At 44.9% G+C, this 13,809-nt stretch overlaps 1 protein-coding gene across 3 annotated transcripts in view; it reads right to left on the bottom strand.

Annotated features, from left to right (window-relative positions):
• Positions 1–13,809, bottom strand: part of CACNA1E (calcium voltage-gated channel subunit alpha1 E) — a 305,317-nt gene that overhangs the window by 142,475 nt on the left and 149,033 nt on the right. For all 3 annotated transcript variants that reach the window (XM_036833529.1, XM_036833538.1, XM_036833546.1), the window contains exon 7: positions 5,052–5,155. In XM_036833529.1, coding sequence (XP_036689424.1) covers positions 5,052–5,155 — 104 coding nt within the window. The remainder of the gene's footprint in view (positions 1–5,051; positions 5,156–13,809) is intronic.

The raw sequence follows: 13,809 nt of genomic DNA, 5'->3' as shown, positions 1-13,809 counted from the left end.
ACTCCATGCCAGACCTGGGCTAGGCTTCTGCCTGGGAGAGGGATATGGCTATCCCATTTCACAGAGGAGGAAGCAGGCTCAGAGTAACTTGTCCAAATGCACAATGCTAACAAGCGGCAGGGTTCGGATCTCACCCGTGACTGTCAGATGCCCAAGCTCACATTTCTCCCAACCTCCCATGCTTTCCCACCCAGAGAAGGATGTAGGAGAATTCAAAGATGCAATTCCACACTACAGCTAGTCCATCAGAGTGGACACGGTCAGACAGGAATTGTGTTTCAGGGCAGTGCTCTGTCCCATTTCCAGCTCTGTTATGACACATCCTCAACCCACACTGGAACCTTATCTGGAACATCAATGACCTGTTATTCAATAGTGAGAATCTGACTTGAATTTTCTCAACTAAATCATGGACAAGTAAGGACAAAGAATGTCGGATAAGATTCTACAAACAAGAGACTATCCCCTCAGTAGAAATACAAGAAGAAAGAAGTCCATGGTCAGGTCCCTCCTGGGCAGTCATTGAGGTAGAGCAGGTGAGTTGTAGCTATAGGCTATGTGGAGAGAATTACCTATTGAGCATAAAGGATGTCAATAAATGCTCACTGAATGAGTACATACATAAGAAATCGCATTATGTCTCATGACTCTCCACTCGTGATACACACTATTAAGGACTTCTTCACACTGTCTCTTGTCTTTCCCTCATAACCATTTCACAAGTCCCCCAAGGCTCTTAGTACCCCAGAGTTGACTAATATGGCTGTTTCCTCCTCAATCCTCCTGTATCTGGTCTCTCTTCAGGCCAATCCTCCCCCCACAATGCTAGATTAATAGTCTTATACACTCCTTTCATCCTACACTTTTTTTGTGTGTGCAGTAATTTTAAAGTTTAATTTCTATTTTTCTCCAAGTCATGCATGTTGAGTTTTAAAGTCAAAATTTTTTAAAGCTTGTAATGAAAAAATAGCAGCCCACTGCCTCACCCCTTCTCACCCCCGAATCTGACTCCCCAAGGCAACCACTTATAACTCTTTTACCTGGTTCTTCTAGTATTCATTTCCAATTTTATAAATATTATACTTGCACAACTGTTCTTTCTTGATATTTCAGTTTTAGATATCACTTAAGGACTTCCCCACTGTGGAACCTAAGATTTTAGTCTTTGACATTCCCTTCTCCTCCCCCATCCTTATTTTCCCCCATCCTCTTAAGGTAATTATAGCACCATAGGGGCTATCTCAAAATCCAGTGTGAACAATGTACGTCTGATTGACAGCTGAGCGGTATGGAGTACTTACTTTGCTTATATTCCTTTAGTGGTAACACTTCTGTGTTTTGTGGAATTAATTGCTTAGATTGGTGTGTGTGTGTGCAAATACATATAAATATTTATATACTCATATACATAGTTTTAGAAAAAATTAAAACTCTTGTAGGTAGAATTATACACATTGGGAAACATTAACTTCATTTTTTTCTTAAACATATTCTTAGAGCCCTCTGTCATCCTACTCAAATCTGAACTTGCTGCTCACTAGGCCTTCTGACAGGTATTATCCTAAAGTTCCCTTCATCATCATCCTGGAAATCTCCTTTCTTTCTCTCTAATGAATCCCTTGTTTCCATGAGTCTCGGGTCCTTCCCTTTCTTCAATTAATTCTCTATTTTTAGTGACTCACATTCTCCAGTAACTTCTTCAGAGAAAGTGTCTCAAAATATTGCTATTCCATCCTCACAAATAACTGCTATTTTGGCTAGGTATAAGCATTCTATCTTGGAAATTTTTTTCCAAAAAATTTTTTAGTAACTTCTCTATTGGTTTCTAACTTTCAGTGTCATGGAGATGTCCAAAGTCATCCTAATTCTTGATTCTTCATAGATAAAATTCATCTCCTTACTAAGCACCAGAAGCTTCCAGAATATTATTTTACTCAGATGCTCTGAAATGTCATGATTTATCTTGGTGTAGTCTCTTCTCAACTGTTGTGTTGAGTGCTCAGTTGGCATTTTTATTATTAATTCACTTGTTCCCTTTTTTCTCCACACCCACCTCCCATCTCCTTGCCATACAAACGACTGTTACAATATATTCAATGTATACTTTTTATTTGAATGAATTTTTACAAACTGTATATTATGTGTGCATGTATTTTTTAATTTATGTGGATGGTATTATACTGTTTCCTTCTTGTTTTCACTAAACTCTGTTTTTAACGTGTACATGGTCTTTGTTGCTCCTGACTGGCACATAGTATGTCATCCAACAGACACCTAACTACTCTCCTAGTTATAGATACCCAGGTTTTCTCCAAGTCCCCACCACCAAAAACTAATGCTAGAAAGAATATCCTTGCACGTGTCTCAACAGATCTTTTAATCTGGCAGTATGAGTTGATTAGTTCTGAGAACATTGTTGGTATTTTTCTTTGTTAATTTCTTCCTCTCCATTTCCCTATTTTCTTTCTGGAATTCTTATTAGTTCAATGTTGAACCAATCCTCTAATTTTCTTATTTCTGTTCTACTTTCTGGGTGATTTCATCAACTTTATAATCCAACTGTTTACTATTTATTTTTATTACATTTTAATATTTTTACATTAATATACATTTTATACTAATTATTTTACATTAATTTCCAAGAGCTCTTTTTAACTGCTAAATGTTCTCTTTTTTTTATAGCAATCTGCTGCCTTGTGGATAAAATAATTTCTCTTCTATCTCTGTTGATATCAATTATACTTTTAAAAAGTTATCTTCCGCTCCCTGCATTATTCGTGTTCCCTCAAGTTCCTTTTTCCTATTTATTATTTTGATTTTGTCTTTTGTGTTGGACCTTTTCTTTGAATGCGGATGACCCCTAGCTGTGTGTTTATATTTAAGAGCAAAGCACAAAAGGCTTACTGGAAACTCCTGCATGAATGGTTGGGGCTTGTAGAATCCTGAGTGTAGTGGTTTGACTGGTGCCCCCCTCCCCCAAAGATAGGTCCACATCCTAATTCCTGGAACCTGTAAATGTTCCCATATTTGGAAAAAGGATCTTTGCAGATGTAATTAAGTTAAGGATCTTGAGAGGAAGAGGTCATCCTGGATTATCCAGGTGACCCTAAATCCAATGTCAAGTGTCCTCATAAGAGAGAGGCAAAGGGAGATTCTAGACAGAAGAGAAGGAGGCAACTTGACCATGGAGGCAGAGACTGGAGTGACACAGCCACAGCCAAGGAATGCCTGGAGCCACCAGAGGCTGGAAGAGGAAGCAAAGACATTGTCCTGTAGAGCCCTTGGAGGTAGCATGGCCCTGCCAGGTTTTGGACCTCTAGCCTCCAGAACTATGAGACAATTTCTCTCACACTTTTAAGCCACCTAGCTTGTGGTAATTTGTTGGGGCAGCCTCAGGAAACTAATATGGTGAGCCTCACTGAAGGTGAGGGGTGGGACCATTTCTCCGATTACCCTCAAATATCAGGATACAGAGGTCTTTTCTCTTCAGATGGGTAGATCCCCCATAGAGGAAGGCTGTGAACTCCGCCACATTGCTATATTTTTGAGAGCCAAGCAGTAGAAGTGGGCTGGGAGCATGACATTCAGTTTGTGGACTTTCATGTAACACTCCCGTTTTCAGTACAGAATATCAACCCCACCCTGATGTTACTATTCCACGCTTCTGTGATTCAGCCTCCTCAGAGAGGAAGTCTTCTAACTTTGGCTGGGAGTGGGGGTTGGGTGGGACAGGCACCTGTGAGCAGTGTCTGGGGGAAGAGATCTAAGGTACCGGGGAGAATGCATCTAGGAACTGGGAAAAATCCTCTTGTTCTAGAACCCTCCCCATACCCCAGCTTTTAGACATACCTGGTGCCTCAATTCCTGAGCCTTTCTAGGGCTCTCATTTTGCTTTTTTCTTGGCATTCCTCGCTGGAGGCAGTGTAACCTCAGCTTTCGTGCCACTAGATTAGTTACCATCTACTGTCTTCAAAAGTTCTGTTGACATCTCTCATCTGTTTTCATACCCTCTCCTGTTCTCTTTGTCACTGTGTCCTTTTCAATATTTACTTCCTGTGTTAGTGGACTTATAAGAGATGTCCGACTTGGTTCAATCTGCCACGTTTAAAGAGAAGGACCACCTTATAAATTTCCATTTCAAGAATGTCTGCCATTCAGACAAGAGATTATGTTCAGTTTTGCTTAGAAAAATGAAAGACTCTCTAAGGCCCTGTTTTAGCCCTTCTATTTTATCCTTTCAATTCCCAAATGAAATTTCCACTCAAGTTAAATTTGGTTGCATTCTAGTCTCCTCACTCTCCATGACGAATCCCATTTCTTCATGTTTGCTTATGGTGTGGTGCTCAACTTCCTGGAATATTCACTCCCATATATTCTATTTTATTCTATTACATATTTTGTATCCCAAGCAAAATCCCTATCTTTTATGAAACCATTTCTGATAGCTTCAGACTATATAGATTTGTCCCTTCCCCAAAACAAATGAACTGTATCTTATATTAGTCAGTAAAAGAACTCCTGTTCCCTAACTGTTTCAAGTGTTTGTGTTGTCTTCTCAGCAAAACGTAAGTTTCTTAAAGGCAGAAATCGTGCCTTACACTTTATGTCCTCTTTGCAATGGCATTGAACATTCAGTACTTGTTAACTGATGTATACTAATTCAAGCCACAAATATGGAATTTGATGTCCAATACACAATGGAGTAAGAACCTTTTGAGGGTAAAGCCTGTTTCTTATTAAACATTATATGTCTATCAACCAGCACAGTGTTTGACATAGAAGGTCTCTGTTGAGTGACAGAATGAAAGGATGGATGGATAAATAGACTCTCATTAGCTACCATGTTCAATGTTGTACCAGTCTAAAGGTTTTTTAATTCCTAAGAATACTAAAGATGATTAAAACGATGGTTCACGACTGCATTCCCACAATCTAGAACAGCTTTTGGCACATAGGGGCTGCCCAGTTGATGAAGGTTACATGAATGAATCTGCAAGGAGTCAGAAGCACTAGTTTATCATTAGAAAGAAGAGGAGAAACATTTGGCTTACCCAGAAAGCACTCCCAGGACGAGGTTGAGAACAAAGAAGGATCCAATGATGATCAGGGGGATGAAGTACAGCCAATTCCAGGTGGCTCCTAAGGCATCATTGGTCTGAAAGGAAGAAAAATGGTTCCTTAATACTTCATCAGAACCATCCGCCAGGTGAAGGCCTCCATTCCTGCAGCACATATAGGGTGATGAAAAAGCACAGTGCAATACGGTTAAACACTGCCTCACTTCACTCCCAATTTAATGTGGTTGTAGATTAACTCATGCTCTCCATGTACACTGTGAAGGGCACACATAACATCCTGAATTGGAATGGTCTAACACCCTCACTCAGCAGGTAACTGAACCCAGAAAGGTAAAATACTTTTCTAAGATCATGCAAATAATCACTGGTTTTACAGTGTTTGGTGATGTGGGTTCTAAGCCTCTGTACTCTAAACTGGGAAAGTTCTCAAAAGACAGAGGCAGGCTGTGTCCATCACTTTATTCCAGGGATGCTGGCAAACACCTTGACAGGTTGCTTGGGAGAGATTAATGTCATCCACATCTTGCTCAGCTTGTGACCCTGGGCTCTGGCTTTCCTTCTTCCATCATAGTCCAATAGTACAGAGCTAGATCAGGCTTGGCCCTGGGAAGGCTCTGGTAAAAGTAGGAATAAATCTAGATTTGAAGAGTGATCCCTTGCTCTCTCTCTAATGTGAACACACAGTGAACTAAAAACTGCATGGAAACCCATATTCTGGATTCTTATACCACAGGTGAGATGCAAGGCCCTTGAATGGCAGGGGGCTGAGGGAGGATTATACCACATGTCTTAGCCAAAAAAAAAAAAACATAAAGCAACTCTCAGTAGGATGTCTCATTAAGGACCTTTAAACAGTTTTGGAGAATTCTGAAAAGTCCTAACACATGGACCTCTCAACTAAGCTTTGCCTTGACTCTCTCTCCTCATGATATCAACCCCAAATCTTCCTAACAAGTCCACCTGAATTGCATTTTACATATACAGGGCTTTGAAATCCCCCCAATCCCACTCCACCCCTCACACACAAACTTTAATACCTGTTTGAAACTCAAAAGTTTCTGGAAAGATATTTTATTCCCAATTCACTGGAGAAACAAGGCCATCCAAATCAAATGCCATGCCTAAAATTTGCATGCTAAATTAGTAAAATGAAGATCTGAACTCGGAATTTCTATTGCAAAGTGTTTCTTATCCTCGTGATTTACCTTTTTCTCCCTCTCACTACTAACTTTGCAAACATATTTTGATTCATTGTCTTCCTGCTTCCCATGGACTTCTATGACATTCTATCTTGTTTTGCCCCAAATTATCTCATTTTCCTTCTGCCTCCCATTCAAATATGTCAGTCTATAAAATATAGCCTCCCACTGATCATGGCAGCTATCACTGTACAGTAGATTTTTCCATTAAAAAATAGCTTCTAAGGCAACCTCTTTCACCAAGCTCGTGTCTTTTTGTCTTGCCCCTATGCTGTTCAGAGAGATACGTTTGCAAATGAAGCAGAATAAAAGTTAAAAACAAACACCTTCTGAACTGTATGAACAAAAGCAGAGACCTGCCAATTTCAGTGTATAAGATCTAGGCTCTTTGGTTCAACCAGGTCTGGTCAGTCAAATGTAAGCAGGGAAGATTCGGGTCAGACCGCAGAGAAAATTTCTCCTGATATCAGAAGGAAGATGCAGAAGAACTAGATGCCAAGGGCCACAGGGGGTTTTAATGGACATAGGAAGCTATTTTTTCTGAGATAATTGAGACATGGTTCTTCCTGTGAGCTACAGGATGGACTGAGTGATCTTTGTATAACTAGCTCTCTCTTTATCCATGACTATAAACGCAACATTTTGTAAAGACTGGTTAGCGCTGATGGTTCACCGGTGGTGCTCCAGATCAACAAGTTTCATTCACTCCATGGCTTAGACAGTCAGCCCCACCCTTAGCGTTCTTTGGCAGCAAGAACTGAGTCTGCTCCCAGCACCCAGATCAGGGCTCAGTAGCCAATAAACATTAGCTGGTGTCAGCAATGGCAATGATGAAATTGTGACTTTTAATCTGTTTTTGGTCCCAGGAGTGACTGTGCTACGTTTTGAGGATGGCTAGAGCAATTTCAGTTGGGTGACCATTTGCCAGAGATGCTGTACAGTGAAGAACAATTCCCAAATTGTGTTCTTCTCATTGCTAGCGATCTGTAAGATGTTCATGTGTTCTGTGGAAAATGAGCTTCTGGAACCAAAGAAACTGGGGAAACAGCAGATTATATTTTCGTGTCAGCCTGTGAGAAGACCCACCAAAAAGGAACATTATTAACTTTATTTCCTCCATCATTTCCTACACTTCCTTGATTACAAAACCTCCTTTTCAACGGCAATCTATTAACATATCAGGAAATACAGCCTGTGAAATACAGGGAGAGAAGAACTTCCCTCACAGGCCCAGAGTCTGGAATGTGCTTCCCAATTCTCTAAAATACTGCTGATGGAGAGTGTCCTTTTACTCAGTGTGCTGTGAGAATGTTTTGGTTTCACTTTAACCTACATTAAGGCAAGAGCCTTCACTGTCTGCTCATTTCTGTATCTGGCATCTGACAAAGTGTTTGGCACACATAGATGCTCAACCAATCAATAAATGACCACAATTTGAGTAAGATGATTCTCGTGTTTAAAATATGCCAAACAAAATTCATTCTGATATTCTCCCCAAGCTTTGTCTGAATTGCTTTAAAAGAAAAAAAAAAAAAGTCATCCACCATGGTACTGGGGCCTGTTGGATGAGAAGAAGAGAGGAGAAAGGGAAGAGGAGGAGAAAACGAGTATCTGGGAGGACCCCAGGGCCAGCGGCTAGGGGGTTAATAACCCTAGGGGGTTATTAAGGATGACTGACAGCTTAAACGGTTCTTCTCGAGAAAGCAGCTTGACAGCTCCCCGAGATTATTCACAAACCTTTTAATAGACTTGCTGTACCCCCTCTACACCTTCCACCTCTCCCTCCGGCTTCCTCTTCCCTCGGCCCCTCCCGCTCCTCCTCTCCAGGTGGCCTCACACCCTCACCTCCCATGCCTGTCAGTGGATCAATGACAAGGCCACCAGGACAGGGGAACAAACCTCAGCAGGAAGTGGGCAAGCCTAGGACTTCACGCTTCCCTCCTCCAAAATGGCAAGGTTCTTTCTGATGCTGATTAGAGCTTCAATCTCCTTCTGATTCATCATTATTAAAACCTTAAAACTGTCCAGTGTAGGAGAGACAACTACTGAAGTGTCTTTTGAGATGAAAAAAGAAGAAAGTAATCGACAACTCTGAAGGCAGCAAGTGCCCTGATACTATATGAGGTGGGACTCAGGAGTGCCAAGCAGAAAGGTACCAGTTCAACCCCAGAGTTGTGACTGTGTTCCCTCTGGGTGAGGGGGCATGTGTGTCTGTGACACAGCAGGAGATGGGAGAGAGGAGGGGCTGCCTGTGTGAGAGGGAGAACCTCTCCCTTTCCTTCTCTCTCCCCTGTACCCCCTGCTTCTGTGACTCTCCCAAGCACCTTGCCTGCGGAGGCATCACACTTCATTCTCCCTAGCAACTCTTCCTTCAGGGCCAGGAGACAGCTGTGCTAAGTACTCTTTGCAAGATCCCGGGGAAGGAGACCTACAGCTTTCCAAACATGGTCCACTGGATTCTGGCCCCAGGAGAGTGGACCCTTCCCTGCCCAGACCGCTATTGTGGAGCAGCTAAAGCGTAAACCAGCCCCTCCCTGCAAAGACGGCTGCACGCAGAGTACCAGCTTCCTCCTCCCCATCATTCATGGAACACCTACTCTGTGGCAGGCAGTACATAAGAGCGCTTTTCTTCGGGGCAACGTCCTCTTATTTAAGGTGCTGATTCTCCTCCCACCGACCCAGTCAAGCCCCTAGACTTGGCAAGCAGACTGCCCTCCATCCCTCTCACCTGCTGATTCCCTGAGTGACACACACACACGCGCACACGTGCGCAGGATGGGGCTGATGACAGAGAAAGTAGTCGGGGGTGGCGGCCCACCCTGCACAGGGAGTGCTCAGCGGGTACCAGGCCTGACACAGTGGGAATGTGTTCCTTTGGGAACCTGCCTGACTGGGGGTGGTGAGTGCACCCACTCCCTGCGTAAACAGGCACACATGGCAATTATCACATTAATCTCCGGGTGATGGGGGAGACGGTGGAAGGCAGGGGTGGGAGGAGCAGGATTGGAAAGAAAGATGGGGATGGAGATGACAAGAGGCAAGGGGGTCCCTGCCCAGTCCTGGCCTGGGCTGTAAAGGCAGTGCTAGCCCCCATCCTTGGAAGCAGGTCTCCATCAGGGTTCCACAAGGCTCTGCAGAAAACAGGCTGAAGGGCCTCCTCTTGGACGTCCACGCCTCTCACAGAGCAGCTCTGACCAGGGAGGCTGAATGACATATAGCTGAGTGGGGAGGCTGAGTGAATTGGAACTGGGAAAAAAATGAGGATACTTATTCCTTTCAGAGGAAAAAAAAAATGGTCTCTCAGGTACACCTGCTTCCCAGGCTGGAGGTGGCACCCGCTGACAAGCCGTGGCCTGGCCTGCCGCAGGCTTTCTCAGCCTGGGCACCATTGGCATCGTGGGCAGGATAATTCTTAGCTGTGGGAGCTGTCCTGTATGGTGCATTTGCAGATCCCTGGCTTCTACCCATTGGATGCCAACAGCACTCCCCTAGTTGTGACAACCAAAAGTGGCTCCAGAACTGCCAAAATGCCTGGGGGCAAAAACGGCTTCCAGTTGAGAACTGCTGGCCTAGAGGCTCTGCCTCAAAGAGGGAGCTTTGGAACTGCCAAGTGAGCTCAGGTCAAGGGAGGGCTGGAGCAGCTACCCTGGGCTGTCAAAGAGGCCAGGCCATTCGTCTCAGCAAAAGCATCTGTCCAAGGCCTCTGCAGACCATCCCGGGGAGAGAAAATTCAGAGAGGGCAAGAGGTGGAGGAAATAAAGTTAACAATGTTCCTTTTTGGTGGGTCTTCTCACAGGCTAACACAAAAATACAATGAGGAGGCCAAAGACGATTCAACTGCTTACCACCTTCCCTGAGGGTACGACGCCTGGGCATCCGGCACTGCCCAGCTGACTTGCCTGGCCTGGGCCCCTCACTTCATTCCAGCACCAAGGGTACAGCTCCTTTTCATCCCAAGGGACTTGGGACTCGGAGTGCATGTCTCAGAGCCTAAAGGCCATATTTTGTTCAACAAATCTGTGGACCATATACTAGGCAACAGATAGTCTCCTAGGTACTGGGGATAAATGATGAACAAAACAGTCTCAGGTCCTGGCCTTCATGACCTAGTATAATGGGGAGACCCACATTAAATAAGTGAGCTCACACATACTGTGCGGCTTTAAACCGAGATGAGTGTGATGAAGGGACCACCACGGAGCTGACCCACAGATGCGTCTGATCTGGTCCAGGGGGTCAGGAAAGGATTTGCTGAAGCTTTCAGAGTAAAGAGTCACATGACAGCCTAAGAAACTACCTTGGCAGGAGGCAGCAGAGGTCAGAAAGGCAGAGAAAAGGTTTATCATGGAGGTGAAAGAAAGAGTAGGAGAAGGTTAAGATTAAGAAGTCATAAAAAACACAGTCATAAAAAACAAACTTATGGGGCTTCCCTGGTGGCGCAGTGGTTGAGAATCTGCCTGCTAATGCAGGGGACACGGGTTCGAGCCCTGGTCTGGGAAGATCCCACATGCCGCGGAGCAACTGGGCCCGTGAGCCACAGTTGCTGAGCCTGCGCGTCTGGAGCCTGTGCTCCGCAACAAGAGAGGCCGCGACAGTGAGGGGCCCCGCGCACCGCGATGAAGAGTGGCCCCCGCACCGCGATGAAGAGTGGCCCCTGCTTGCAGCAACTAGAGAAAGCCCTCGCACAAAACGAAGACCCAACACAGCCAAAAATAAATAAAATAAATAAATAAAGTAGCTATTAATTTAAAAAAAAAAACAAAAAAAAACAAAAAAACAAACTTATGGTTACCAAAGGGGAAAGGGGGGTGGGGAGGGATAACTTAGGAGTTTGGGATTACAGTAGACACACTACTATATATAAAATAGATAACCAACAGGGACCTACTGTAGAGCACAGGGAACTCTACTCAATGTTTTGTGATGGCCTGTGAGGGAAAAGAATCTGAAAAAGAATGGATATATATATGTATATGTAACTGAATCGCTGTGCTATGCACCTGAAACCAACACAACATTGTAAATCAACCACACTTCAATTTAAAAAAAAAGAGATTCAGAAGTGTCAAGAGGTAGGGGACACGTGAGAAGAAAAACGAGGGCAGGGAATGCTCTCTGGGAATGAACTCCTGCCTTCCTGCGATAGCAGCCCCCGGGCCCCCGTGTGGATGTTGTACTGAAACATACATGAATCATAAGGGCACTCTTAGCGGATTTTTTCAAAGCGTACATAACCGTGCAGCCAGCACCCAGATAACGCCAGGGCTTCCCTCACACCCCTTCCTAGGCACCATCTCCCTCCCCTCAAATGTAACGTTCTCCTGACTTCTATAACCATCAGTTACGTTGGCCTAATTGGAAAATCACATCTGAGCATTTCCCTGCATGTCCTGAGCCATCCCCATTCCCTCTTTGCTCAGGGACTTATATTCAGAATAGCCCCCTCATACCCTGCCTCCTAGCCCCCCTCCCTGTCCGGCTCTCAGCAGCAGATTCTGTGCTGCCCCCATCAGGTCTCCTTTACCAGCAGGTGTACCCACCCCCCTCCCACCCCAGCAGCTCTGAGTGTTGGCTGCTAACGGCTCACACCTGGATCCACCTGAGAAGTTGGCCCCTGGCTGACAGACCCTCTTCATCTGGGAGTTTATGCCTGTCCACGGGGGGCAGTGACCTGGAACCAATAACTCACTGATGCAGGGGTGTCAAGGGCCCAGCCCCTTCACCTCTGCATGGGACAACTTCTGTGGTGCAACTCACTGTGGAGCCGCCTGGGGGATCAGACTGAGGCTAAAATGGCTGCAACCACACCTTTGTCTAGTATTTTCTCCTGACTTATTCTACTTCCCTCCTATCGGTACAGGCTTCTCCTGAAAGCAGTCCATAAATAAATCACTGCCACAAAAATCTCTGTCCCAGAGACAGTTTATAGGGAATCTGACTTAAGGCATTAAATCCCTTTCTCATCAGGGTTTTGACCAGCCTTACAAAGCAGGTAACATTCTGCCCCTGAGTCACACAGATGGTGGATGGTGTTTCTAAGGGTAGAGTCACTGCCCTTTGACCACACCCACATTTTAGCAAAAGGACACAATGCCCAGCATACCCTACAACCACTGGGCAAGTAAAGCCTGTGGATCATGCAATCTGGTTTCTTGTATACCAGGAATGCTAGCCACAGTCTTGGAAGATTATGAGAACACACTATCCAACCCATCAGTTGGTAGAAGAGGAAACCAATGTCCAGGCTAGCAAAGTGAAGGGGTCCCAATCTAGAACCACAATGGGTCAACTTCTTGAGGACACTTGACTCTCCATATCTCGTTTGGTTCCAAATCTCTTAAAAGCAATCCTACCCATACTGTCACCACCTTCTAGGGGAGAACCACAATAAAGAAGAAAGCCAACAATAGGATCTGGCAGCTAGAACATGAAAGCTGTCTTCCCAGTCCCCAGGCAAGAAAGAAAGGTGGGGGGAGCAGGTGAAAAGAGTGAGGACAGAGAGCCCCGAGTGCAACACAGCCACCTGCTGCCACCCAGCAAGGAGGCAGAACCTGTCAGTCCTGGAGGTAGGGCATTTCATTATGTCTCAGATCCCTGAGCATATCTAATGAATATGCTAAGTCTCCCCACACAAACAAGCTCCAAAGGCAGCATCTGGCTTAGCCAGGGGCCTGTGATAAGTAATCAAGGCTCTCCACGCATTCTGGTCCTCCCAAACCCCCCCGGACTTGATGGCCAGCGGCCACTTTCTCCACTTGCCTGGACTGCCAGTGACCATCACTGATGCAGCAGTGCCTTAGCCCATATGCAAAGCACCTCTAGGAGGACTTCCTATTGGGCATTTCACCACCTATTCTTCCCCTTCTCTGACCAGTGGAAAAACAGAGCAGGACCAGTCAGCCAAAGAGGAGAACCAGAAAATAACAGCTCTCCCACCCTGGTCCACAGGCAGTAGCATGATTCCAAAGAGACCCTTGGGAGCTCTGCTCAGCATCATGGACCAGTAAGCACTGCCTCATTTTGGATGTGGGCAGTGATCACCACTGGTGCTGGGCAGACAGGTATTGACGTGTCCGTGAAAATCCATCCACACGCCTGGGAAGAAGACTCAAGAATAAATGTCAAAGTGAGGGAGGAGGAGCAGGGCCACATCTGACCAGGAAGGCTGCCATGACGTTGTCCACGCCAAGTGAGAGCCTCAAAACCCACAGAGCTCGGAGCCCTGCTGTGCCTAAAAACTCTTTGGTTAAATCCTAATAATTCCAATATCATTGTTATGTGAGGTTTATTGTCACCTCCTTTTCTGAGCCCTGGCCCGGAAGCCCAAAATGGAGATGAGAGATCCTTTCAAGATCTTGTAACTGTTGAAGCTGGGTTTGGGTTACACAGGGGCTCAATATTCTATTCTCTCTACTTGTGTGTATGCTTGAAAATTTCTACAATAGAGGGTTTAAATTTTTCCCCAAATAAAACTGTATAGGTTATTTATATGGTTCAGGGTCATATGTGGATTTTATGATAACTGGGTGGGG

Source organism: Balaenoptera musculus, chromosome 1 (assembly GCF_009873245.2).
Source record: "Balaenoptera musculus isolate JJ_BM4_2016_0621 chromosome 1, mBalMus1.pri.v3, whole genome shotgun sequence".
NCBI lineage: Eukaryota > Metazoa > Chordata > Mammalia > Artiodactyla > Balaenopteridae > Balaenoptera > Balaenoptera musculus.
The sequence above is the reverse complement of the archived record's forward strand: the minus strand, read 5'-3'. Positions and strand labels throughout refer to the sequence as shown.